Raw genomic sequence first — 24,691 nt, forward strand, 5'->3', positions numbered from 1 at the left:
CTCCTAAGCAATGCAAGTTATGGATTCAATCGATTGGAAAAAGGAGAAATGGTAGACTTTTCATAAAGAATTCAGACAGTGGCTTGGGGCCCAGTCCTGCTTCCACTGAAGTTAATAGCAACACGCCTGTTGACCTTAACACCAGCAGAATCAGGACCTTATGGTGTTCTGCCCCCTTTTAGCATGCTGCAAAGACATTTTAGGTTTTAGCACACAGGCAATAATCATAGATCTTCTCTTCTCACATATGTGTTTTATTTCAACAAATCAAAATATTTAGGATACGGGCTGTTTTTAACTTTCTTTTTATTTTTTTTATTGTAAATGTCAGAAATGAAGTAATTTGTCAGCATATTTCACAGTATTTTGTGACCCAGTATAATTTTTTTCCTTCCTAGTAACTGGCATTTTAATGTCAGTTTGAGCTTTCCCAGGGCATAAAGTGTCTTTTATGATTGGTTTCAATGAAAGGGGGACTTGTGTTGTCAATGAAAAATGGCTTGGTGAGTGGATCGCATGTATCATATGGCATGATGAGGATGGTTTGTCTAGCTTAAATTCATTCATACACCTGGTTGGGACAAGACAATCTGGGGCCCTAAACACAGTATAGCATGAGGCCTTCATGCTACCTTCCCTCCACTGTGATCCCACCCTCTGCTTGGAGTGGGGCAGGGGTTTCCTCAGAGAGGCAGTGGCATGGAGCCATTTTCTTACCCCCAGAGAGTCACAGCATAGCAGAGAGAGTTCAGTAGAAGGAATAACTAGTTTAAAATAAACCAAAAAGTTCTATTCTGTTACTAAAAGAAAAGGAGGACTTGTGGCACCTTAGAGACTAACAAATTTATATGCTCAAATAAATTTTTTAGTCTCTAAGGTGCCAAAAGTCCTCCTTTTCTTTTTGCGGATACAGATTAACAGGGTTGCTACTCTGAAACCTATTCTATTACTGGCTCACTTATTGTGGGGAGCATGGAGGAGGTTAATCTATGGAGAGATCTGAATGAAGAGAGGGGAAGTGGCTTTGTGGGCCAGAATTGTGAAAGCATTGCATGCAAAAGGTGAGGCATGAGAGAGGGCATGGAGCCAGCTGGAGGAGAAACAGATGAATAGGACTTTAAATATTACCAATGGCTAGTTGTTATGGGTGGGTCCAGGAGAGAGGGAAACAATCATAAACAAGGTTGGAGATGTAGGATAAGGTGGAGCTACCTAGGGTCTTGAAACTGATAGCCAGGGGATTAAAGCAGTGAAAAGCAGGGAGCCAGTGGAGGAGTTCAGAGAAGAGAATGGCATGTTAGTGTGACAGGCAAGGAAGATAAATTGCTTGCTAGTTACATGACTACCTTTAAGTTTCAATAATATTATTGTCTTTTTGTATAACACCTTGTTCAAACAATGTACTTTTCTGTCAACATTTCCCCTCCCTCCTCCAAGTATTTAGGGCACCTAATTTTGGGAAATGCACACATGTTTTTTTCTATCTAGATTTTTGAAGTCTATTCCTAATATTTTGGTTTCGGGTACTGATTTCTGGAATGACTGATCAGCCTTCCCATCTAAGCAGTAGGAGAAATGATACGCCCACTAATATGTGTGTTCCACTAACAATTTTGCTAGAGTCCTGTCCTAATGGAACATTCAGTTTTCTGTGTGCAAGGCAACATTCTAGCCCAGAAGGGCTAACTAATCTCTGAGCCCTTTTATATGTCTGAATCAGACAAGTGTAACAACCTGTGGTCTGACTGAGGGCAAATATTTATGTGCTGATTCTCCCCACTCACCCCCCATTATATATGTATATATTATTGTAAAATACCAGCAGAGATCAAAATCTATATCTCGATCAAAATACACTGTTGTGTACATCCCCTTCAGCCCACTGCTGGATGCTGCCAAACTGCCCAGAAGGAGCAATCAGGAGCCATTGGATCAAATTGTATTTGGTGCACCTGAGGCAGTAATGGAGTGCAATGGAATCCTGGCCGGTGCACAAAGCTGGGATTCTTAAGACTCAAACTGCTTCATATAAGGCCTGTTTATTGTGGCAAGGCCAACCTATATGTTTAAAAAAACCTGATTCGTTTTCACACAATTGGCAAAGCTGACAAGGCACAGCTTGGGCTGCTGCTCTTAGGTGCTGACAAGTGAGGAAATTAAATTCAGAGGGGGGAACGGTTAAAATACTGGCTACATGGATGTTATTTTTCTAAGGCAACTGAAACAACATTAATTATTTAAAGGATACATTTTTATTGCTAGAAATATTTTCATACATTTTATTTAGACCAGAATCTGATTAAATAGATTGTTTTTAATGAATAATTCAATTCCATAGGATTAGCATCACAATGAACCCTGAGGCTCCAACTCAGAGTAAAATAATAGTTCGGTCAAATATTTCATACGCTTGAATTATTGTATTTAATAATATATCTATAACTGCCAGTTCATATGTGGAATAGTACTTCTAACTTTCAAACTCCCTAGAGTTAAGACTTGGTTTAAAACAGAATTTCCTTCTTTAACGGGTACCAGTCTAGTGGATGTGGAGAAGCAGTAAACATGATATATCTTGACTTTAGTATGGCCTTTGATACAGTCCTACATAACATCCTCACAAGGAAATTGGGGAACTAGATGAAATTACTGTAAGCTGGGTGCACAACTAGTTGAAGAACCATTCTCAGGGGATGGTTATAAATGGTTCACTGTCGGACTGGGAGGACGTGTCAAGTGGGTCCAGCAGTCTGTCCTGTGGCTGGTACTATTCAATATATGCATTAACAACTGGGATGATGGAATAAAGAAAACACTTGTAAAATTTGAGGATGACACTAACCTGGGAGGGGCTGTAAGCTCTTTGGAGGACAGAATTAGAATTCAAAATGACTGGATAAATTGGAGAATTGGTCTGAAATCAGTAAGATGAGATTCAGTAAAGAAGAAATGCAGAGTACTGTACGTAGGAAGGAAAAAATCAAATGAATAGATACAAAATGGGGAATAATTGGGCTAGGCAATGGTGCTGAAGAAAAGGATCTGGGGATTATAGCGGATCACAAATTGAATATGAGCCAACAATTTGATGCTGTTGCAAAAAAGGCATGTCCCATTCTGGGATGTATTAAGAGGTCTATCGTATGTAAGACCTGGGAGGTAATTGTTCCACTCTACTTAGCACTGGATTATTGTGTTCAGTTTTAACCTTGTTTGTGGCAAGGGAGATTTAAGTTGGTATTAAGAAAAACTTCCAACTGTAAGGATAGTTAAGTACTGGCACAGGTTACCCAGGAAGGTTGTGGAATCCCCTTCCCTGGAGGTTTTTAAAACCAGGATAGGCAAACAGTTGTCAAGGATGGTCTGGGTATACTTACTCTTGCCTCAGTGTGGGGGAATGGACAAGGTGACCTCGAAGTCCCTACTTGCCCTACATTTCTGTGATTTCTATGGGAGGTGGGAGACCTGTTTTCAAATCTCTGCTCTGCCTGATTTCGAGAGGGGACTTGAACCCAGGTCTCAGGCAGGTGCTCCAATCACTGGGTTATTGGCTGTAGTGGGGAAGAGGCATCTCTCTGTTTGTTTGTGAGAAAGGGCTGACTTGAGTTAGGTGCCTCACTCCTGGAGAGGGCTCTCAGCTACGACTCTTGGCGGAGGGAGACACCTCCCTGTGGCCCATCAGTCTGGCACCTAAGGCCCAGATCAGTGGGATTAGGTGCCTAAGTACCTTTAAGGAGCTGGTCTCTACACCCCACCCTTCCCTTTCCTTTGTATTTCACTGCTGGTTGGCTTAGAGGCCTCCTCGCTCAGCTTGCTCGGTTCTGAGAATTCCTTTCTTAGGCACCTCACTCTCCCAATTTAATGTATGAGGAGCCTGGGTGCCTAATTCAGGGCTGTGAATTCCACTAGTAGCAGGCACCTAGGAACTGGGAGTTGCAGTGCCATAGGTGAATCTAGCCCGGGGTACCTTCCACATAGAATCAACAGCAATAGTGATATTCCAAGTGGACTTCAGGGAGTCTCTAGAACTTTTTCCTTTTGGGGGTTGAAGCTCTGTTTACAGTAGATTTTTTCTTTTTCCCCCGTAAGATTTTATTCATTTACTTTGATTGAGGAAGTTGGCAGGAGTTGAGTGGTTGAAGGGGTGTCGGTGTCAGAGTTCTTACATACTGTATAATCCTAAAAGCACATTCATTTCTGTATTGTAGGTTTATCTGATACATTTGTTTGAAAAACCAAGATGAGCTAAAAAGCTTGAAAGGAGTATCTTGAGGAATTTTTTCCATCAAGATGTAATCAATGGCAGGAAATCATAGAAGTGGTTTTGCCTAAATATTTGTATTAGTTAATTAAACTATAAGAACCCTTAACTTCATTTTAGGTTATCTGTTCCTATGGTTCAAAAATATTTTAAGAGGTCAATAATGCTCACTTCGACTTTCAATCAATCTGTGTGGGATAAATCTCAGTCAATAAGGGTGAGTTTTCCGGATGTTATGCACAACATGGGGAGGGTGTCTGTCTGTCTCTATTTATATATATATATAGTGTGTGTGTCTGCGCTAATAGCGGGAAACAACAATCCATCTCCCCTCATCTGCCCTCCACCCAGTAAGAATGAAAACCATAGGGAAAAAAGTAGTACAACCTGACATATGTGACCTAATGTAAAATATCTGATTATTCCTCCACATCATAAGCCCTTTACAGCTACCAGCTGACATACATATTTACTCATGAGTAAAGAGTAACTGATTATGAAACTGAGGGCCAGGAAAGTGAGAGATCAAGAAGGGATAGATAATTTAATAGAATACAGGGCATATTTAATTTCGCATGTAATAAAAAGTGAAGACTCCGTTACATGCTGAAACGTGGGTTTTCTTTGTGAAGTTTGTTTCCTTGCAGCTTCTTGAGAATCTGATTGATCAGGAGTCCATCCGCATTGTTGCCACAGAATAAAAAGCTGCTTACAGACACGTATGCAAAGTGCATAATGAGGGAAGCAAGTCAAACAGTTGTATAAAACTCATAAGGCTCAGTCTGGAACTGCTGAAATGATTCCAACAGTTGGAGCTAAATCATCCTCTCTTGCCAGGGCAGGGACAAAAGCAAGAGCAAAGGGGAGTTGCCATTTCCCACAGCACCTCGTGCAAGCTACACACTCCCTACAAGACTCTCCAGAAAAAGTTTCCTCCTCCTCCTCCTCCTCTCTCTCTCTCTGGATATATTTGCTGCTTTTATCAGCTGGGACTCTCCTTTTTTTATTGTACTTATCATTACTGGTGAAATTCTGCCTTTCCACTTTCCCTTGTTTTGCATTTAACTACTTCTTCAGACTTTTTTCTTGAGTTATTACAATTAAAAAAAATTAAAAACCTCAGTACCAGGTGCTCAAATGACTGCTGTAGCATATCTGGAACAGAATGTGGTCAAGGCAGCCATTTATCCCTAAACCTGAGGGAATGAATTTCACAACTATAATTGCTACACTATAATTCTTATTAATGTTGTGCTATAATTCCATTTAATTCCAAAGGGCTAGTAAATGCATTAGGACTTGTCAACGTATTATTTTACACTGTTTATGATCTGTCAAATTATGCTCTTCAGTATTGTATCATGTAAAGGAAAAGCCCTAAAAAAAAAAAAAAACAGCTTTAGGTTAGAGAAAATTATCTATGTTTTCTAGGTCGGGTTTGGAACAGAGAGGGCTCTTTTATTAGAAAAGGAGTGAAATTGAGTTCGTAATCAATCCCTGTTGAACGTTTAATGCCACTGTGGTTGATTGTTTATGAAAATATATTAATATCAGCTATCTTATAGCTACTTAAGAAAGGTACTGTGGCTATTTTTATGAAGTAGTAGCTATAGCCAGGACATTTTATGTGATTAAAAGTACCTGTCTTCCTGCATTATAAATAAGAAGGGTGTAGGTGAGTTATAAGGGACTGGGGATAATGAAATAAAAATGAATTGTGTTGCAATGATTTCACTTTATTCTTGTGAAATACCCTGGTTTCTTAGGTAGCGAGTATGATGAGGAAGAAGTAGACTATGAAGAATCAGACAGTGACGAGTCCTGGACCACAGAAAGCGCCATCAGCTCGGAAGCTATCCTCAGTTCAATGTGTATGAATGGAGGGGATGAGAAGCCTTTTGCCTGTCCTGTTCCTGGATGTAAAAAAAGATATAAGGTGAGTTATAGCAGAGACTTGGTTTATTTCTGTTTCACTGCAGTAGGGGAGAGAGTCTGGGAAAGCAGGTCACATATTTCTGTTTTATTAGACCTTTCGCTTTTATTTTTACGAGACTTCAACAGATTCTCATATAGCTGCACAGTGTTCTTTTCGGACTGATTTTCCTCTCAAACATTTTCAAGTCATATACAGCATATGTTGCATCTGTATCTACTGATCAAGAGAGATTGTTAAAAGGAACAATTAAAGCAACTGGGTCACACATTATAATTAGCAAGCCTTATTCCAAGAAATTATCTCCTGAAATGGGAAGATGATGCCAACATTCATCTGTTACATGGAATCACGCACATTACATATAGAACTTGTCCATACCAACGCTGGAATGGGTCCTCTTTATATAACCATTACAGATTTTGTGCTATCCTGTACTGAAAGTATGCCAGTGATACCTCTGCTAATACAGATGATGTGCAAAACGTACCATTTAATTTTAAAAAGCCAAAGGCCACCTCAGGGAAGACTGAGCAGTAACCTCATAGAAAACATTTGAAAACATTTGTATAGGGTAGATTCTGACCCTGATCCTGAAAACGGATCTGTATGAGCAGAATTTTGTACTGGTGCAGAATCCCTCTGACTTCTCATGGGCATGACAATCTGTATGGATTTGATTGCAGGATGGGGGGCTTCTATTTAATACCATATATTCTGGAAAAACTTGTCTTTCTTTTTTTGTTCATTTGTTTTATCGTATGAGGGACCTTTGCATAAAAGTCTGTTAACCAGCTTCTACTTATGTTCTCCTTGCGACATCACCATTGTCTAGCATGTATAGCTCTCTGATATTACAGGCAAAGCAATATTATTTCACATGAATTAGAGCAGGAGCAAATGGTTTCTTACAGAACAGATTCATTTATTATGCAAAGGTCCCTAAGCAATAAAAATGTGGGAATATATGACTGGATTTTCTCTATATATTAAATGTTTTTCAAAGTTCTCCATGAAGCATTAGAGAACGTTTTAAAATCCAGCAGGCTCAAAGGACCCCAACCTACAGTGTATACACCAGCAAAACTGCCACCGACGATAAGGCTTTTTTAACAACTGCATAGTAAAGTCCTAAAATGGAATACAAAACTGAAAAATGAAAGAGAGAAATGCAGGAAGACTAGTAACATTTGAAGGTATATAAATCCTGACAATAGCAAATACAAAGTGCGGTACTTGAAAATGTGTGCCTTTCATTGATTCTGCAGCTATTCTGAATCACTTCCAGCCCCTTTAACTCAGTAATGCTTGTCACAAAATGTATGTGCATATACGTGGAGATCAGTCACAAGTGGAAATACTGTGCAAAAGAGTGTGTACACTTTCTATAGCAATGTGTTAGTCCTGTATGTGGAGATTAGTTTGAATTGTGAATTACATAATAATTGTTCTACTCTTCAGGAAAATCTCAGCATAAACTCTTGGGATGGTGTGGGAGGGAAGATATTTTGGGGATATGTGGAAATGTCAATGAGCAGATGTGGTCACATTATGCAAGATTGTCACATTTTCTTTATGGCAGAAGGTGTGTAAAGGGAAGGGTGTAGAATAAAAGGTAAATGCTTAGCTCAGGAAGCAAGCAAGCCATGGCAATTGTTAGGAGTTACTTTCCCAAGAGGGCATCTGTGCATTGCAGAAAACATTTATTTAGTGGAAAAAGCTAGAAGGAGAACCCTGTAATTTGCTATATCCTGTCTGTTCTCTGTTTGACTGCCAGCTCCTCTGTCTTTTTACTGCCAAATAAGCAAGCTGTTCCTGCCTGCTTCTGCTATCTCGCTGCCTTCATCTCAAATGCATGAGGACTGTCTACAGGATGTCTTATGCACCATTAATGGTAGAACAGTCAGACAGGGAACAAATTAATGACCCATAGAGAGACTGACAAACCGAGAAAGCAGCAAATAAAAAGTACCATAGTTTTGGGAAAATACTTATCCCTGTTAAGTCCAGATAGGTAAGGACATTTCCTTTAGCTCTCTCACTTCCAGTTAGTTGCTTCTGTTTCCTCATTTCTCCTCTTTGTATAATTTATTTTCTGTGTTTTATCTTTGTTTCCTCTTCCCTTTGTTTTGTGTCAACTGTAGGTCATGTTTCCTCTTGATCTTCCCTCTCTTTAACCCCCACTCAGAAGAAGTATTTGATGAGTTTAGGTAGGAGTCCTGATATCAAAGAATCATGCACTGGAACTTCCTGCTGGGTGCTGGGTAATAACACTGATGGCTGTAAAACAGGACCATGGCTATAAACAGGAATATTGATGCACGCATACAATAATTATCAGATCCACCTGACATCTGAAAAGGTCTAAGTTACTTTTGGGTGGGGGAGGGGAGACAAATGAACACAGCTTCCTTTTGTCCAGCATTTAGATGATGTGTTTTTATAGGATGATGATGATTTATTATTATTTGTATTGTGAGAGTGCCTGGAGGCCCCAGTCAGGGTCAGGGCTCCATTCTGCCTGGCATGGTACAACAGTAAAAGACTGGTTCTGCACCAAAGAGTAATTAAGGTAATTAAGCAGTGTAATTAAGACAGGATTCAGCAGTGAGCGTAAAAATATTCTGACGGAATGGGGGAGGTAGGATGATGGAAACTGTAATAAGAATATGTTTTTACATGGGCCAGATAAATATCAAAAGTCCCTATTGGCCATCTGCTTAGCTGTTATCTGGTGACAGTTTCCCATAGGCATCACAGTAGAAGTGAGTCATAAACATTTAATTGCTGTTTTTCAGTCTTATTTTTTTTAAAGATATCAAATTGTCTACCAATAAATAACAATAATATTGTTACTCTAGCCTCTATTTACTATAATCTGCCTTAGATTTTTCTTCTATTACAATGGTCAAATTTTTCTAAAATATGACTCTAAGCTTCCTGAAAGTTTCCAAGTCTATATTTGGAGGGATTTTCAAAAGCACCTAAGTAACTCATTAGTGAGAGGTAGGTGAGATAATATCTTTTCTTGGAGAAAATTCTGTTGGTAAAAGAGAGAAATGTTTGAGTAGCTCATTGACTTCTAGATGCTCTAGAGCATTCCTATGTAATTGTATTTTTGTATTATTTATATTATACATATTTTAAACTTTTAATTTGATCTTTAGCAATGGTCTAAGTGGGTTCTCTTGAATCAAAGATACGTGTGATATGTTTGAGCTTTGTTTCTCCAAAGCTAAACATTAGGCTCCTAAATCCACATTTAGGTGTATATTGAAGACAGCGGGATTTGTGTTTCTAAAGCACTTCTGAAAATCCCACCCTTGTGGAGCCAAAGAATGGATTTAAGAGCATAACATTAAACTCTTACTTTGATAATGTTGGCCATATCAATAATGTGTTGTCTAGCAAAGCTGTGGACAAGAAAATCTGAAACATATCTGAAGGATCTTTAATGCCAAGGAACCTATTTAGACAACTGCTAAAGATCAAATTAAAAGTTTCAAATATACGTAATAGAAATAATACATGAATACATTTTATATATATCTATCTATAGATAGATATATATAAAATCATGTATTGTATATAAAATACATTATATATATTATTTTTATATCTGTGTATAGAGTATCTATCACACATTCTCTGGTCTATGGTAAACACACCGTAAAAATAGGAGAGTATTTTAAGTGCCCACAAAACTTACAGATAAGGTTGTTCAAGTACATTTCCTATGAACACAGTCACTAAAAATCCAGGAAGTCAGCAGTTAGGGCATTATATGCATCCAGACCAAACTCAGTTCACGTATCTCACCATTCCAATATTACAACCGATACAGAATTTTCATTAACACAACAAATTCCCTTTCACTTCCAACATCTAGCCACCCACAATGCACACATCCAGTTCCTCTGCACAAGGCACAGTTCAACTCCAAGCTCATAGTTTTTCATGTACAAATAACACATTATTGAGTTTGTCCAGTGTTCATATGTTTAGAGAGAGTATATCATCCCAGAAAGGGAACTGGATGTAGATTTACAGATCTGTGAATGCATCTGCTTTACTGTGATGGCTGACTGAAAAGTTCGGGAGTTGAGGTTGGTCTAAATGTGAAAATTGCCTTAACTGATGATTTCTAAGGTTTTTAGTGACTGTATTGCTAGGAAATGCACTTGAGCAACTTCAGCTACATTTTTTTTAAGGCAGCAGTTACCTGGTTTTTTAGAACGTGTAGAAGTTCAGGGTATGATTGGGCAGAGGCATGGGGAAGCAGCGGGCAGCCAAGATCAGTAGGCGAGAGAATATGTAGTGATGGCTATAAGCATGGGAAAAACAAGACTTGCAGGGACTGCCAGTTGTGAATGGGGGCTTGGAAAGACTGGGGGCAGCAGTGGCTGATGGGCTATGTGAGGTATTGAGTGGAGATGGTGTAGTGTGCAGCACAAGTTTGCAGATAGGGATATAGTTAGAGGGTTGTTGGGTAGGGGGAAACTGGAGAACATCAAATGTTCGGCAATCAAGACTGCAGGGGAGGCTGTGGTAGCAGGAGAGGGGAGGATATCGGCTGTGTTGAATGGGTGGCATTGGAGTTCACAGAGACAGGTTGGGGAACTGAGAGCCTACGAAGAGGTGGGGTTAGCAGGGAGTTTTGGGCAGGACAGACCACTCCATAATAGGCAGGATGTCTCTTATGCTGGCAGGATCTGCAATTAATTTGTTTCAGATCTTTCCCAGCTAAGAAATCCTTCCCCTGAGTGGGCAGAGTTTCTCTGTGCTTCACCCACTGGGCTTTCCCGGCTCATGTTGTGGAGATCCCCCTATTGCAAAGAACCCATCTCTCTAAGGAGCATTATTTCCTTGGGACTTGCCTATAAAAGGGGATGGGAAGGGCTCAGTGAGCCTGATGGGCCTGGGCTCCCTGAGGCTGGGAAGCCCAGTGGTCTTTCTCTTGAAAATGCTGGCAAAAGCCCAAATGGATTGGAAGGGATGGTGACCCCCTTCCACCACCCTCAAAGAATGCAAAGATACCAGCCTCCCCAGAAGAGGATGGGGGAATGGCTGATGGGCCTCCTCTCTCCTTCCCCCGCCCCCCTCCCTAAAGCCTCCTAAGGGTGAGCCTTGGGAGAGCCAAAACAGAGACATAAGTGGGAGTTGATGTAAGGGCAAAGGGGCATGGGAGAGGCTGGGCAGGCATGAGATAATAAGCAGTGAGTGGGGTAAGGGGTGGCATGGAGAAGGAACAAGTCCGGTGCAGTAGATGGAAGAGTGAGAGGAGGAAGCAGGTCTGTGGCTCATGGAGTTTGTGAGAGGAAGTGAGCTGGAGTGGATGAGGATTATGCAACAGAAGCAAGCTGAGTACCTGGGAGAAAGAGCCTTGTCCATGAGACAGTTTTCTTGCCCTCCTCCACTAAAGATGGCACCTAAAAGCAACTACATTTGTCTGGTCAGGAGCAAGCACCTCGTGCATTAATAACCTCATTGTGTGTAAGGTAAACACCACAGTCTGTGCAAAAATTAAAGTGAGTGTCCAAGCACTAAACAGAATAAAAGGAAACCCCAAAACAGCTACATTAATGTCCCTGTCTCATGTCCTTGGACATTTGTACTATTCCTGTACATGATCCCAAACTTTAATGCTTTAGCTAGTGGTGGCATCCTAGGACATACGGTCCTACCAGACCAAAGACACTGTAGTCACACAAACCCACCAATACCATTACTAGAACTATTTGGTATCTCCTCATGTTCTGGTCCTAGTTTCATTGTTCTTTCGTCTAGTTTCATTTCCATAGTCTTTCTATGCTGCAGCCTTCTTCCTCAACCGTGTGAGTGTGTCTCATCATTAATCTAAGAATCTAGAGCAATAAAAGTGACAGATGGGTCTGGCAGTGTTGTTCTCTATACCTCAACAAATTTAACCTAAGACACACAACAAGGTGTTTACATTAAACCAGTGGAAAAACTTAGGAAGAGTTGATGTGAAGTTCCAACAAGAGTTTTCTTTCAGTGCTTTTATGGAGAGATGTAGATCAAGTTTCATGTTGCATTGGTTTCTCATAGCCTGAACATTTTGCTATTTTTCAAACCCTTCTCTAACCCAATTCATCTTAAAACACAGGCCAAGATGGAATTTCCTAGCACTTTCTGCCTGGAAAAAGACTGTACTGTCTTTTTCATCCATCGAGGTGTGTGCCTGTGATTTCTGCACATGAGGTGTTCCAGAATAACCCATTAAAGAATCCAATAACAAAGTTTCAAGTAAACCCAAAGTGAAACTTTTGCCATAAATGATCATGTTATTGCCATGCAAACTGAGGGTATTTATGTTCTGTAGCTTTTATTGCACAGATGCCACCATTAACTGTTCATTTTACTTCTAGTATAATTGTCAAATAACTATCTCTTGATTTGAAGTTATAAAAAAGGGAAAACTTCTTGCACATTACTCTGGGCAGACTTTTCTAAAGTTTCTGAGGATAAACTTAGGTTGTGTTGGGTCATTCCTCCTTACCCCCTCCCCCATCTCCCTCCCCCCACACACTTTGAGCACTGTAGCTGAAGATTAGCATTTCAGCCCCGAGACTTTGTTTTAAAGCTCCATCACATTTTCAAGTACAAATAGTTCATAGGCTTCATTTTATACTGAGTTGGAGACAGTTGCTTTCGCAAAACAAAAAAATACATAGCTGAAGAGGCACAGTTCTGTGTGAAATGGATCAGGAGAAACTTTCCATGTAGCGTAAGGTGAGATGGGGCATTGTAACGCAGTCTCCTCTACAGCCCACTTACCCTTTTTTTTTTTTTTTTTTTTTTTTTTTTGCGCCTTAATGCAGGCTCCACTGATCATTGGTTCTCTAGTAAATGCTGAAAGTTTTGTAATGTTTGTACTGATATGAATTGCTTGAAATTGTGTCAGGGAAGATCAGCACAGGATTGGGGACAAAGATTTGTCACTCAGGAGCATAGACTACAACATATCCCAGTCCAGAATAGATACATCATTGATGGTTTGGAATCAGACTTTAGAAGGACACGTGCTGAAGGAGGTATTACCTTACCTGCATTTCCTGGTTTTCTGAGGTTTTTTTTTTTTTTTTTGTTATTTCCTTCTTCTGAGGTTTCAGTTTTTGGCTACCAACATTCATGTTCTGTAAGAGTACAAAGGAACCATAACTCTTTAGTGAATTGTCCAGGGGCAGCTGCAGTGTGAAGGTCATAATCAGAGGGTTTGATTTTCTGAACTTCCACACAGCATGAGCTCTGTGTAGGCATAGTTCAGATCCCCATCTTAACAAAACCCTTCTTATAACTATTAGAAGGCAGTGTTCAGCATAGTAAAAATTCCTGAATCTAAGCCTGGCTGACTATGGCCTTACGTTCCGGGTAGTAATTAGTGCATATTACTATAGAGTTCTCAACCTCTTAGTCTAGTAAACATAGTAAGTGGAGCCAATCAAACCTACAAGCTTCAGAAAGGAGTTGAGTTCCAGGGCTGCGAACTTGTCATAGTAATTGCTCTTTGAATGTCCATAAACCTTTCCTCTGGAAGAACAAGAAAAACACCGTCCACTGGACAGTTCACAGCTGCTATAATGAAAGTCAATCTCAGACTCTCCTAGTTTATCCAAAGGCCCAAACCCTTGAAGAGGAAGCAGATAATATATTTGGGGCTTGTCTACGTGGCTCAGTAAAGTACATTAGAGGAGTGTGATTTATAGAGTGCTCTGACTGCCCCATGGAGACTCTGCGGGTATAATGTAAAAGGCACCTACTTCTACATTAACACGAACTAGCTATCTTTCAGTTAGTGGCAGCAGGGTCCACATGGGGCATTTAGTGCACTCTACAAGTCACACACTTCTAATGAACTTTCCTATGCCATGTAAACAAGCCTTGAAGGAAAGAGTACGCCTCAGTGAGATGAGTCCTTAACTAGTCATCCAACCCACTGAAGGCAGAAATATAAAATGTCACAGCTTAGATCAGTGGTTCCCAAACTTGTCCCGCCGCTTGTGCAGGGAAAGCCCCTGGTGGGCCGGATGGTTTGTTTACCTGCCGCGTCCGCAGGTTCGGCCAATCGCAGCTCCCAGTGCTCCAGGCCAATGGGAGCTGCTGGAAATGGCGGCCAGTACGTCCCTCGGCCCACGCCGCTTCCAGCAGCTCCCATTGGCCTGGAGCAGCCAACCGTGGCCACTGAGAGCTGCAATCGGCCAAACCTGCGGACGCGGCAGGTAAACAAACCGGCCCGGCCCGCCAGGGGCTTTCCCTGCACAAGCGGCGGAACAAGTTTGGGAACCACTGGCTTAGATAGACCACCACGGCTGGTGTCAGAATCTGCAAGAAGAATGTAAGATGTTACCACATAACGAAAGCAACAGAGGCTTTCAACCAGTCTTAGTACAAGGCTCTTGAGCTGCCAGCTTCTTGATCCTGCAAATGAAACTAAAAGATACTTAAGGAGGATTTTCTCAGGCAAAGCTGACATCATCTTCCCTTAAAGGCAAACTATGCAGGAACTGTGATGGTAGCAATTCTAAACACAGTAGTTTTTCTCTAAGACAGCTAGAGAACTGTGGTTTCAGTGGTAAATATCCTCAAACATGGTTATTTATTTTCAAGTGTGTTTGGAGGATATAGAAATGGGTAGGTTTGTGAAATCATGTGAAAGTCCAACCTAAAGGTGACTGTTTTCTGTGTACTTAATTCTCTAGGTACTATACATGTAAGGCAGTGGTTCTGTTTACAATTGTGGGCGGCATATGCAGCTTTCTATGTGTTATGTGGGCCGAATCTACACAAAAAAGACACACACACACACACCACTGTATGGTCCTGAGAACATCACATGGGCTGCAGTTGTGCGGATTGGGCCATGGGTTGAGAACCACTGATGTAAGGCTATCAAGCTTTGTGGCTGCCTCATGAAAAAAATTAATAATCTTAAATAGGGCAAATGGTGATAGCTGCTTTGATCACTTTGAAGGAGTGTAGCTGAATACTACTGTGCTTGCTCTATGTATCTCTGCTCTTTTTTGCTTGAATACGTTCCTTAAAACTTGTCTATAGATAGGTAGAGCATGGATGGCTAGTGCAACGTAGACTTACAGCCAGCTCATTGCGCGCTAACAGTCCATCTGGAACCTACTGCCACACTAAAAGTTTCCCTGTGTTTTGACCCACCCTGCTTTGAAATGGTAGATGAAAGTGCACCACAGAATTTTTCATGCGTGGCAGCAGGGCCCACACAGACAGGTGGTAGGCTACAAGCTAGCGTGAGATAGATTTGCACCACAGCTTGCCATGAACTGTTGGTAAGACAAATCCTAAGTTAACTTCCTGGTGTTTTTCCAATAGCTTTGAATGAACCACTGGAAAATCCCTGTCAAAGTGTCAGGAAGTAAAGAACATCTATTTTCCTTCTAATGAGGGTCCCTATATGTATTCCAAACGCACGTGTGCCATGCGCTGGAAGTTTTCAGAAGTAGTCTGTTGACCTGTATGCATGTTGTATGTTGCCTTGTGCTCCAGGCAATGTTGTAAGAGGCCATGCGGGGCGACACTTCCCCAGTTCCCTCATAGCGCTGTGTGGTTGGAGTCAGAATCTTCTCTTCCACGTGCTCGTAATTTCTACGAGAATGACTGTCCATTGTATTTAGTTAGCTAGTTTGTTTTTTCTTCTTAGTTGTGTACATAGACTGTAGTTAGTGTAGTTACTTGCCCCGCTCGGGGGCCGCCCCGACTTTGTCAGGGGACTATGCCCTGCATTCTAGTATTGAAGAACTGTGCCTCATTCCCTCAATTCTTTCTCTATGAGAGATGAGCACTGCCGTTGCTTATACTACCTACGAGAAGCGCATCTTGCCGCACATTGCGACATCTGTAAGTCCTTTCCCCTGCAGACCCATGAGCACTTTTCCCCCTAAGCTGTGAGCATGTGCACGCACACACAGATCCTGAACCCCGCACACACAAAAATTTGCACAGAAGCACAATTTGCACAGAAGAATTTTTTTGCACACACAGCCTGTCAAAAATTTGCACAGAAGAAATTTTTTGCACACACAGCCTGTCAAAAATTTGCACAGAAGAAATTTTTTGTGCGCATGGCCTGTCAAAAATTAGAGGGAACATTGTCCATGAGGCTCATCTCCTGCGACTCAGGAAGTTCCTCATGGAGGAAGCTCTCCAGCCTCTTGTGGAGTCCGATCCTGGACTGGCAGAACCAGCAGTGCACTGGTGGTGAGCATCCTACCTACCCCCCTGCCCACATCCGACAGCACACGACAAGGCCAAGTAGGAGAGTTGCAAGTACTCTCATGCCCATCGCATTGGTAAGTCCCCATTACCAACTGTGCCAGGTCGGGCGAGATGTTGTGTATGGACTGCTCCTGCCACCTCCTAAGCTTCCCCATGCACTAGCCGTACCACAAGACAGCCCTCCATGCTGTGCATCTCCATCGCAACATGAGTCCCCATGCTCTGCACCACATACACACCCTTGTTTCAGCAGTCAGCGGGACATGCCATGGACACCCAGACGAGCCGAACACTTGCTCCCCACGGTGCACTTTGACCTGCCATATCCCCCTCTTGCCGCTGCTTTCGGCTTCGCAGCCCACCATACCAACAGATGCACTGCTCTTCCTGGGCTGGAGACCACACCCCATGATTGCAGGACCGCCTTCATTGACAGCTGCCACCATCCGAGATCTCTTTGGACTCCAAAGGCTTTTCAGCAAAGGAATCATCATTCTCCCCAGTCCCCAGGCATAGCTTGGACTCCTGGGCATGGCCATCACACCAGGCAAGGTATGCTCCAACCCCGCTGCATTGGTATGTGTACTCTTGGGGCCTGCAGTATCCCCAGGACTAGACCCCATGGGCACACTGGCCAACATGGGATGCTTACCACAACCCATATTAGTCTTCTTATGCCTTGCACCCTTCCATCTGGGCCCCTTCACCAGAACCGTCCAGCTCGGACCTGGAGACAGAGACCACAAGGGAGCCAGTCCCGACAACAGCCTCCTGTCTGGACGAAGCACTGATTCCCCTGGTCCTCTCGCCTCCTGATCAGGGCCGGCTCTAGGCACCAGCTAAGCAAGCTGGTGCCTGCGGTGGTGCTGCTGAAGGGGCGGCATTCCTGCCGTTCTTGGGGCAGCGCTCCAGCAGCAGCCCCGGCAGCAATTCGGTGGCGACTCTTCTGGCTCGGGTCTCGCCGGCGGCGGCAGCTCCCTCTGATCTTCCTGTTCTCTCGGCGGTGGCATATTCGGCAGGGTTTTTTTTGTTTTGCTGCTTGAGGCGGCAAAAAACGTAGAGCCAGCCCTGCTCCTGATGACCACCACTAATACCAGGAGCTGCTGCAAAGGGTGACACTGAATTTGGGCATCCCATTGGAAGAAGTCCAGGACCAACAGCATCAGCTCTTAGACATCCTCCAGCCTAGGGGGCCGTCCTGCATTGCATTTCCCATAAACAAAGCCATCCTTCAAACTGTACGGGCGGTCTGGCACACACCAGTGTCCTGCGCCCCCACAGCCATCCAAAGGGGCTGATTTTCTTCCCCTGACTCCTCCCCATTTCGCTGGTGGCACACACAGCAGTGGAACAGGCTAGGCAGCACTCACACACCTCCACTCCTCCAGATAGGGCGGCAAAGCACCTAGAGCTCCTAGGATGCATGGTTTACTCCTCTGCAGCCCTGCAATTCTGCATATCAAACTACCAGGCTCTGCTAGCAAACTATGATTTTAAAACTATGCCAAGCTAGTAGAGTTCTTGGAGCATCTCCTGCAGGACAAGCAACAACGTTTCCAAGCCCTGGTGGAGGAAGGTCACTTGAAAGCCAAGGTTAGCCTCCAAGCAGTGATGGATGTGGCAGACACATCCTCCCGCTCCCTGGCCACAGACATAGGCATGCAAAAGGAGGTCTGACTGCAGTTCTCCGGCTTCCTGAGGGAAATCCAGACCGCCATCTAGTACCTCACCTTTGACAAGGACAAGTTGTTCTCGGCAAAGACAGATGAGTCCCTATACTCCTTGGAGTCAAAAATGACTCTCGCATCTTCAGGAATTTACAGAAGCAACGGAAGTCACCCTTCTGACCATGCCCCTATGCACCGTAGCAGCCCATGTACACCCTGTATCAGGACCCCACCCGACGGCACCTCAGATCACAGCATCCACAACCGTCAGCCTCTGTCACCTACTCTGCCGTACCATGACATCAATCAAAGGCCCAGTTTTGGCAAGCCCCCATCATCACTGTCTCCAGCCCCCCTTACCGCTTTTGGGGCCCATCTTGCCCTATTTGCCCACCACTGGGGCAAGATCACCACAGATCATTAGTATTGGAGATGGTGAGACATGGCTATTCTATCGAGTTCCTTACCTTCCCTCTTCTTCCCCTTCCTCCCCCCCCCCCCCCTCGCCCCCTGGAAGTCTCTCTCATCGCAACCTCATGCACTGTGAGGCAGATACTCTCCTAATGAAAGGTGCAATTGAACCCATGCCTGCCTTCTTCATCGGTAAGGGTTTCTACTCCCTGTACTTTTCTCATCCCAAAGAAGGGAGGAGGTCTCCATCCTGTCCTCGATCTCTGCTTTCTTAACAACTTCATCAGAAAGCCCATGTTCCATAGAATGACGCTCGCATCCATCATCACCTCCTTTCCCCAGGGGGTATGGTTTGCAGCCCTTGACATGAAGGACACCTGCTTCCATATCAATATCCATCCAGTCCACCACAAGGTCCTTTGCTTCCGTGTGGGTGACAACCACTACCACTTCACAGTTCTCCCCTTTGGTATTGCCATGGCCCCATGAGTCTTCACAGCGGTGGTCACAGCCCAGCTACAATGCCTGGGGTATTCTGTGTGTGTTTCCTTACTTGGACAACTGGCTCTTGGTGGCAACAACCCTCGCCAAAACGACATCACCCATCCTCGCCTCTCTAGATGTCTGTGTCAATGAGGAGAAGTCCATGCTGTTCCGGACACAGACAATCCATTTAATCAGGGTACGCTTAGATTCAGTGACAGCTTGAGCCTTCTCCTTGGTGGAACATTTTGCCACCCTGACAGCCCATGTAATGATCATACCTCACACACCACAGTGCGCTGCTCTCTCTGCCACCTCAGCCACACGGCCTGCACCCCATGTGATGCCACATACCTACATTCACTGTCTACAACTCTGGCCCCCTTCAGTCTGCAGGCCCCACATCAACCATCTGGACACTGTCCCACAGCCAGTCTGCACTTCTCTCACCTGGTGGACTGATGCTGCAAGGCACCCCATTCACCACATCTGGGCCCATGACCACCCTTACCACAGATGCCTCCCTGGCTGGTTGGGGAGTCCACCTTGATGGCTGTGCCGCACAAGGGGCTTGAACTCATCACGAGGCACACATGCACATCAATATCCTCGAGCTGCAGGCAGTCCGCTTAACCTGACACACATTCCTGCCTCTTATCCACAGCCAACACATTCAGATCCTCTCTGACAGTGCCACCACAGGGACATACATAAACAGACAGGGAGGCACCAGATCCTGGTCACTTTGCATGGAAGCCATCCACCTCCTGAACTGGTGTCTCCACCACCTCAGAACACTTCACTTGGCATTACCTCCCGGGGGTGCAGAACTCCCATGCATACATGCTCACCCAGACCTGATACCTCATCATGAGTGGAAGCTCCGCGCCCCCACTCTGCTCCAACTGCCATGCTTGGGGCACCCCGCACTAGGACCTTTTTTACCACTGTGCCAGAAGCAGAGATTCCCCAGAGTCATGCTCTTCACATTCCATAGCAAGGTGGTATTCACTACGCCTTCTTCCCCCATCCCCCAATTCTGCACAAGATCTGCTGTGACTGAGCCGCAATCCTCCTGGTAGCCTCGTTCTGGCTCCAATAGTTCTGGTTTCCAGTTCCGGTTACTCAGACTCTCCTCCTGCCCCCAATCTGTCTCCCCGATCTACCAGACTGCCTCACCCAGGACCTGGGCAGAGTCCATCATCCTAGCCGAGACCCGCTTCAAATAATGGCCTGGTTTTTGAATGGGGATCGCACCAAGACAATGCCTGCTCCCCCCATACTTATGCACAGCATATGAGCTTCCACTCTAGTGTGCTACACAGCAAAATGGAAGCGTTTCACCTCCTGGGCACACCACCATTTCCCTCAAGTACATCTCGCTCCCGTTGGTGGATGGCCACTTGGTGTTTACTTACCCTACCACCATCCAATTTCTGAAAGAGCTGACAAACAGCTTTCCCCTGGTTCTGAAACTTGCCCCTCCTTGGACCTTCACTCTTGTGCTCTCTGCCCTCATCAGACCTCCCTTTGAGTCCCTGGCTGGTCACATGCTCTCTCACGCTTATCCATGAAGGTCTTCTTCCTTGTAGCCATCACCTCCACTCGGTGGCAAACTGGTGGCCATGATGGCTGACACTCCTCCCCGCAATATACGGTCTTCCATAAGGACATGGTCTCGTTAAGTCTTCACTGTAAGTTTCTCTCGAAAGTGGTCTCAGAGTTCTACCTCAACCAATCCATCCATCTCTTGGACTTACACCCTAAATCGCATGCCCCTCCCACAGACAAGACCCTGCACTCCTTGGGTGTCTGCTCCGCATTCACATTCTACCTAGACAGGGCCCACACCTCTCCATGTCTTTTCATTGCCACTACGGAGAGGTCTAGGGGCCAAGCCCCCTCCTCATAGTGCATATCCAAGTAGATCTCTACTTGCATCATGGAGTCCGATACCACATGCACAGTCCAATGCCACACCAACTGGCAGAATTACAGCCCACTCCACAAGGGCCCAAGCTACCACCTCCAGCTTCCTGGCAGATGCCCCATGGTACGACATCTGCCAAGTGGCGACCTGGCACTCTGTACACACCTTCACCACCCACTACAGCAGTAGTTCTCAAACTTTTGTGCTGGTGACCCCTTTCATACAGCACGCCTCTGAGTGCAACCTCCTTTATAAATTAAAAACACTTCTTTATATTTACGACTATTATAAATGCTGGAGGCGATGTGGGGTTTGGGGATGGAAGCTGACAGCTTGTGACCCCCCCCCCCAGAATAATCTTGCAACCCTCCAAGGGGTCATGACCCCCAGTTTGAGAACCCCTCCACTATGGCATTGACAAAGGGGCAGCCAAAGACGTGACCGTGGACCATGCCATCCTGCCAATGGCTATACCTCCCAGGGCTGTGGACAGATAGCCTGATTCAGCAGTAAGAGGATGACTAAGGCCTGTTATAACCTTGCCTGGAGTACAGGGCAACATATGACATGCGTGCAGGTCAGTGAACACGGCCACTGAAAACTTCCAGTGCATGGCATGCATGTGCACTCATGTTTGGAATACAAATAGGGACCACACATCCCAAAGAACCTCCGATTACAGGTAAGTAACCTCCTCTTTCTAGCATACCACATATTAATTTTAAAAAGGTTAACCATTCAGTGATAGGTTACTAAGGTAAGTTTGACCCCTTAAAATTGTATGCCCTAGTTTGCAGACTATGCCTTCTTAGGGCCCGAGCTCTTAGTCATGTCTTGAATGCATTAGAAGGGAGGGCGTATTTGTACTGTAGCCAACACCTAGAGACAGTTACTAACAATTATGCAATTTTGTCACAACAAGGTTAATAGTCAATTCCGTTTTTTATATCAGGAAGCCAAGCCATTATGTTAGCCCATGTATGACAACCAATATTTCACTCTTTCACCCACAGAATGTGAACGGTATAAAGTACCATGCCAAGAATGGCCACAGAACACAGATCCGTGTACGCAAACCATTCAAATGTCGTTGTGGAAAGAGTTACAAGACAGCTCAGGGCTTGCGGCACCACACAATCAATTTCCATCCCCCAGTGTCTGCTGAGATTATCAGGAAGATGCAGCAATAACATGCTGGTCACAAATGTGCCAAGAAATCCTCACCAGCAGTTGCTGATTTTGAAAACAGCCACCTTTTTCAGGGGAAGCATTCAGCAACCCTTTAAAAAAATGAAATGCATGCTTTAAATTTTTCTGTAATTTTGGAATGATGTATCTTTGTAGAGTTAATGATTTTGTACATTTGCACTTGTAATCATCATACCCATTTTCATTACTTTGATATAAGGTGCTAAAAAAGCTTAGAACACTTTCAGAACACTTTCCCCAAATCAAAACTTAGGGGGTGTTGCATATTTAGTTGTACTGCAGTGTTAATTAGGGGCGTGGAGAGGAAAGCTTGGCACTGACATCGTTTCAAGATTGTAATGTGGTTGAAGATTTTCAACACATCCGTTCGTGTGTGTGTAAAACCAAAACAATACCACCATTGTCAAACTGGTTAACATGCCTTACATAATGGAGTTATCGATGGTGTAGCAAGTCTTTTAGGTATTGGAAATATAAATAAGAAAGAATGTTTAACATAATATGCTAAAAATATTTTCATACTTAAATAACATACATAAAAAGGTGTGCTTGCTGTATTTTATATTATCTTGCAAATTCTTTTTTCCCTTTTGAAATGCTGAAAATCTTGCCATTTGAACTAGTAAACAATCACCTTTAGTGTTAGGATTATTACTTTGTTTTTATACAAGATGATGTATTAAGTTCATTCCCATCAAACTTTTGAGGACCAAGATCCCAGGCCAACTAAATATTTTCTCCTGAAATCTACTGTTAGAAAGACACTTCGAAATACTTAAGTGCAAATTTGTGTGTGAGAGAGAAACAATTCTATCTTCATCTCAGATGAAGTTTTAAAGCACTTTGTAGTTCTCTGTTGCCAACAGATTTAATGTTTTATGCGTTGCCAATTCTTGCAACTACAGTACTAACTTATGCCTGTGGTTGCAAATAAAAATTAAAAATTCTAAGCTTCGTTTAAGGAGGGATGTTATTTGTGTTACAGAAATTTCTAGTGACCCTCCTTCACGTTCATTATATTTTGAAATTTTCTTTGTATATTTTTTGCCTCTTATTGTAGATCACTCCATTCCACTTGGAAATGTCTGTTTAGCTTTACAAATCACTTTGCTGAAATATGACATGAGCCTTACTGAAGATGAAGTGCTTCTTGCAGCCAGTGTCAAAGATTGACTTGAAACAAGAGCCATTGTAAAATGACTTGTCTGGACCATACCTGAACATATATTGCTTACAATACCATAATGCCTTGAGCATTCTTCTCTCACAAGTGCTATTCTTTGAAGCTTAGATTAAAAAAACCTATAAAAATTCAGACCTATTTCCCATGAAAACAAATTAAGCGTTTTGAAATGTAGTAAGTAACTTTCCTCTCTTCCTTGTATTTTGCATGAAAGTTCAGACAAATGGGAAACAGACCTCTCCGTTTTTCTAAAACGTTAAAAATGAACTTTGAAAGGATGACAATTTTCTGTTAACCAGCTACTGAATCCCTCATAATGAGGTTTTAAAGAAGCATTTGCAAAACCCCCATTTAAACAAATCATTGCCTCAAAGCCTGAAGAGGAGACAGTGTTGTCCGTTCAGTTTAAATGATCCAGACATGATAATCAACTTGTTGGTGTATTAAAGATCTCATTTGGCTACTTTCTACCTTCTGAACTGTTTTGACAGCAGATCAGGACAGCAAGTATCATTTGGCTCTGCTCTAGTGCAAGAAACTATAGGCTGGTTAAGTTAGTTTAACAGCTAAACAGTCATAAAAAGTTATTGCATGTAAATTCCTTTCAACTATGAAAATGAAATTCCAGTTTCTATTTACCTATTCATTGTGACAGTATTATTAAACAGGTAAAGATGGGACTATTTTGTTATACTGTGTATAGTGAATGTATTGTACTGTGTCTGTGAAAAGTGTGCTTTAAATTATATTTTCATATGTTTTGTTGGGGACAAAGTACATTAAGTTTGAAAGTGACAGAGGTTTGTTTTAGAACTGAAGGCAACTTAATGAATCAAAATTCCTGTCAAGAAAGCTGCTTATAAATGTAAATCAAATCACATTTAAAATAAACTGCCTCTGACCCAAAACAAATATGAATGCTTCATTATTACTTCATTATCTTTAAGAGTGATCAGTTTGATATGCAGACTGATAGTATTTTTATCCAATATTAATTTCCTTTTTTGGCAGTTTCTCAGTGTAATAATTAAAACCAAATGCACCAGAAGGTTCGGGCAACCTGTTTAGTTGTCAAATTCTGTGGAATGCTACAAACTATCCTTAATAAAAGCTAAATCAAGATTTTCAAGATGTGCCAGTTTTTAGTTGTAGCCAACAGCTTTCTTCCTGTTGTTTCCCCACACAAAACACTCTCTTCAACATTTTTAAAGAAAAAGTGAATTCTTCTGAGACTGTTCAATAATGACATCTTTATTCAGAGATTCAAGACTGGCCAGGTAAAGTGTGCATATTCATATCCCCTGTTGGTGCAAAGCAGCCCAGCTTAGGTGGTCTTTGGGGATGGAGG

The 24,691-nt window shown here is 43.1% G+C and overlaps 1 protein-coding gene across 1 annotated transcript in view; it reads left to right on the plus strand.

Annotated features, from left to right (window-relative positions):
- Positions 1-24,232, plus strand: part of JAZF1 (JAZF zinc finger 1) — a 278,603-nt gene extending 254,371 nt beyond the window's left edge. Inside the window, exons 4-5 of the mRNA XM_077811340.1 lie at positions 6,028-6,197; positions 21,965-24,232. Coding sequence (XP_077667466.1) covers positions 6,028-6,197; positions 21,965-22,141 — 347 coding nt within the window. The 3' untranslated portion in view covers positions 22,142-24,232. The remainder of the gene's footprint in view (positions 1-6,027; positions 6,198-21,964) is intronic.
- The last annotated feature ends 459 nt before the right edge of the window (positions 24,233-24,691 follow it).

This window comes from Eretmochelys imbricata, chromosome 2 (genome assembly GCF_965152235.1).
Source record: "Eretmochelys imbricata isolate rEreImb1 chromosome 2, rEreImb1.hap1, whole genome shotgun sequence".
NCBI classification, from domain to species: Eukaryota; Metazoa; Chordata; order Testudines; family Cheloniidae; genus Eretmochelys; species Eretmochelys imbricata.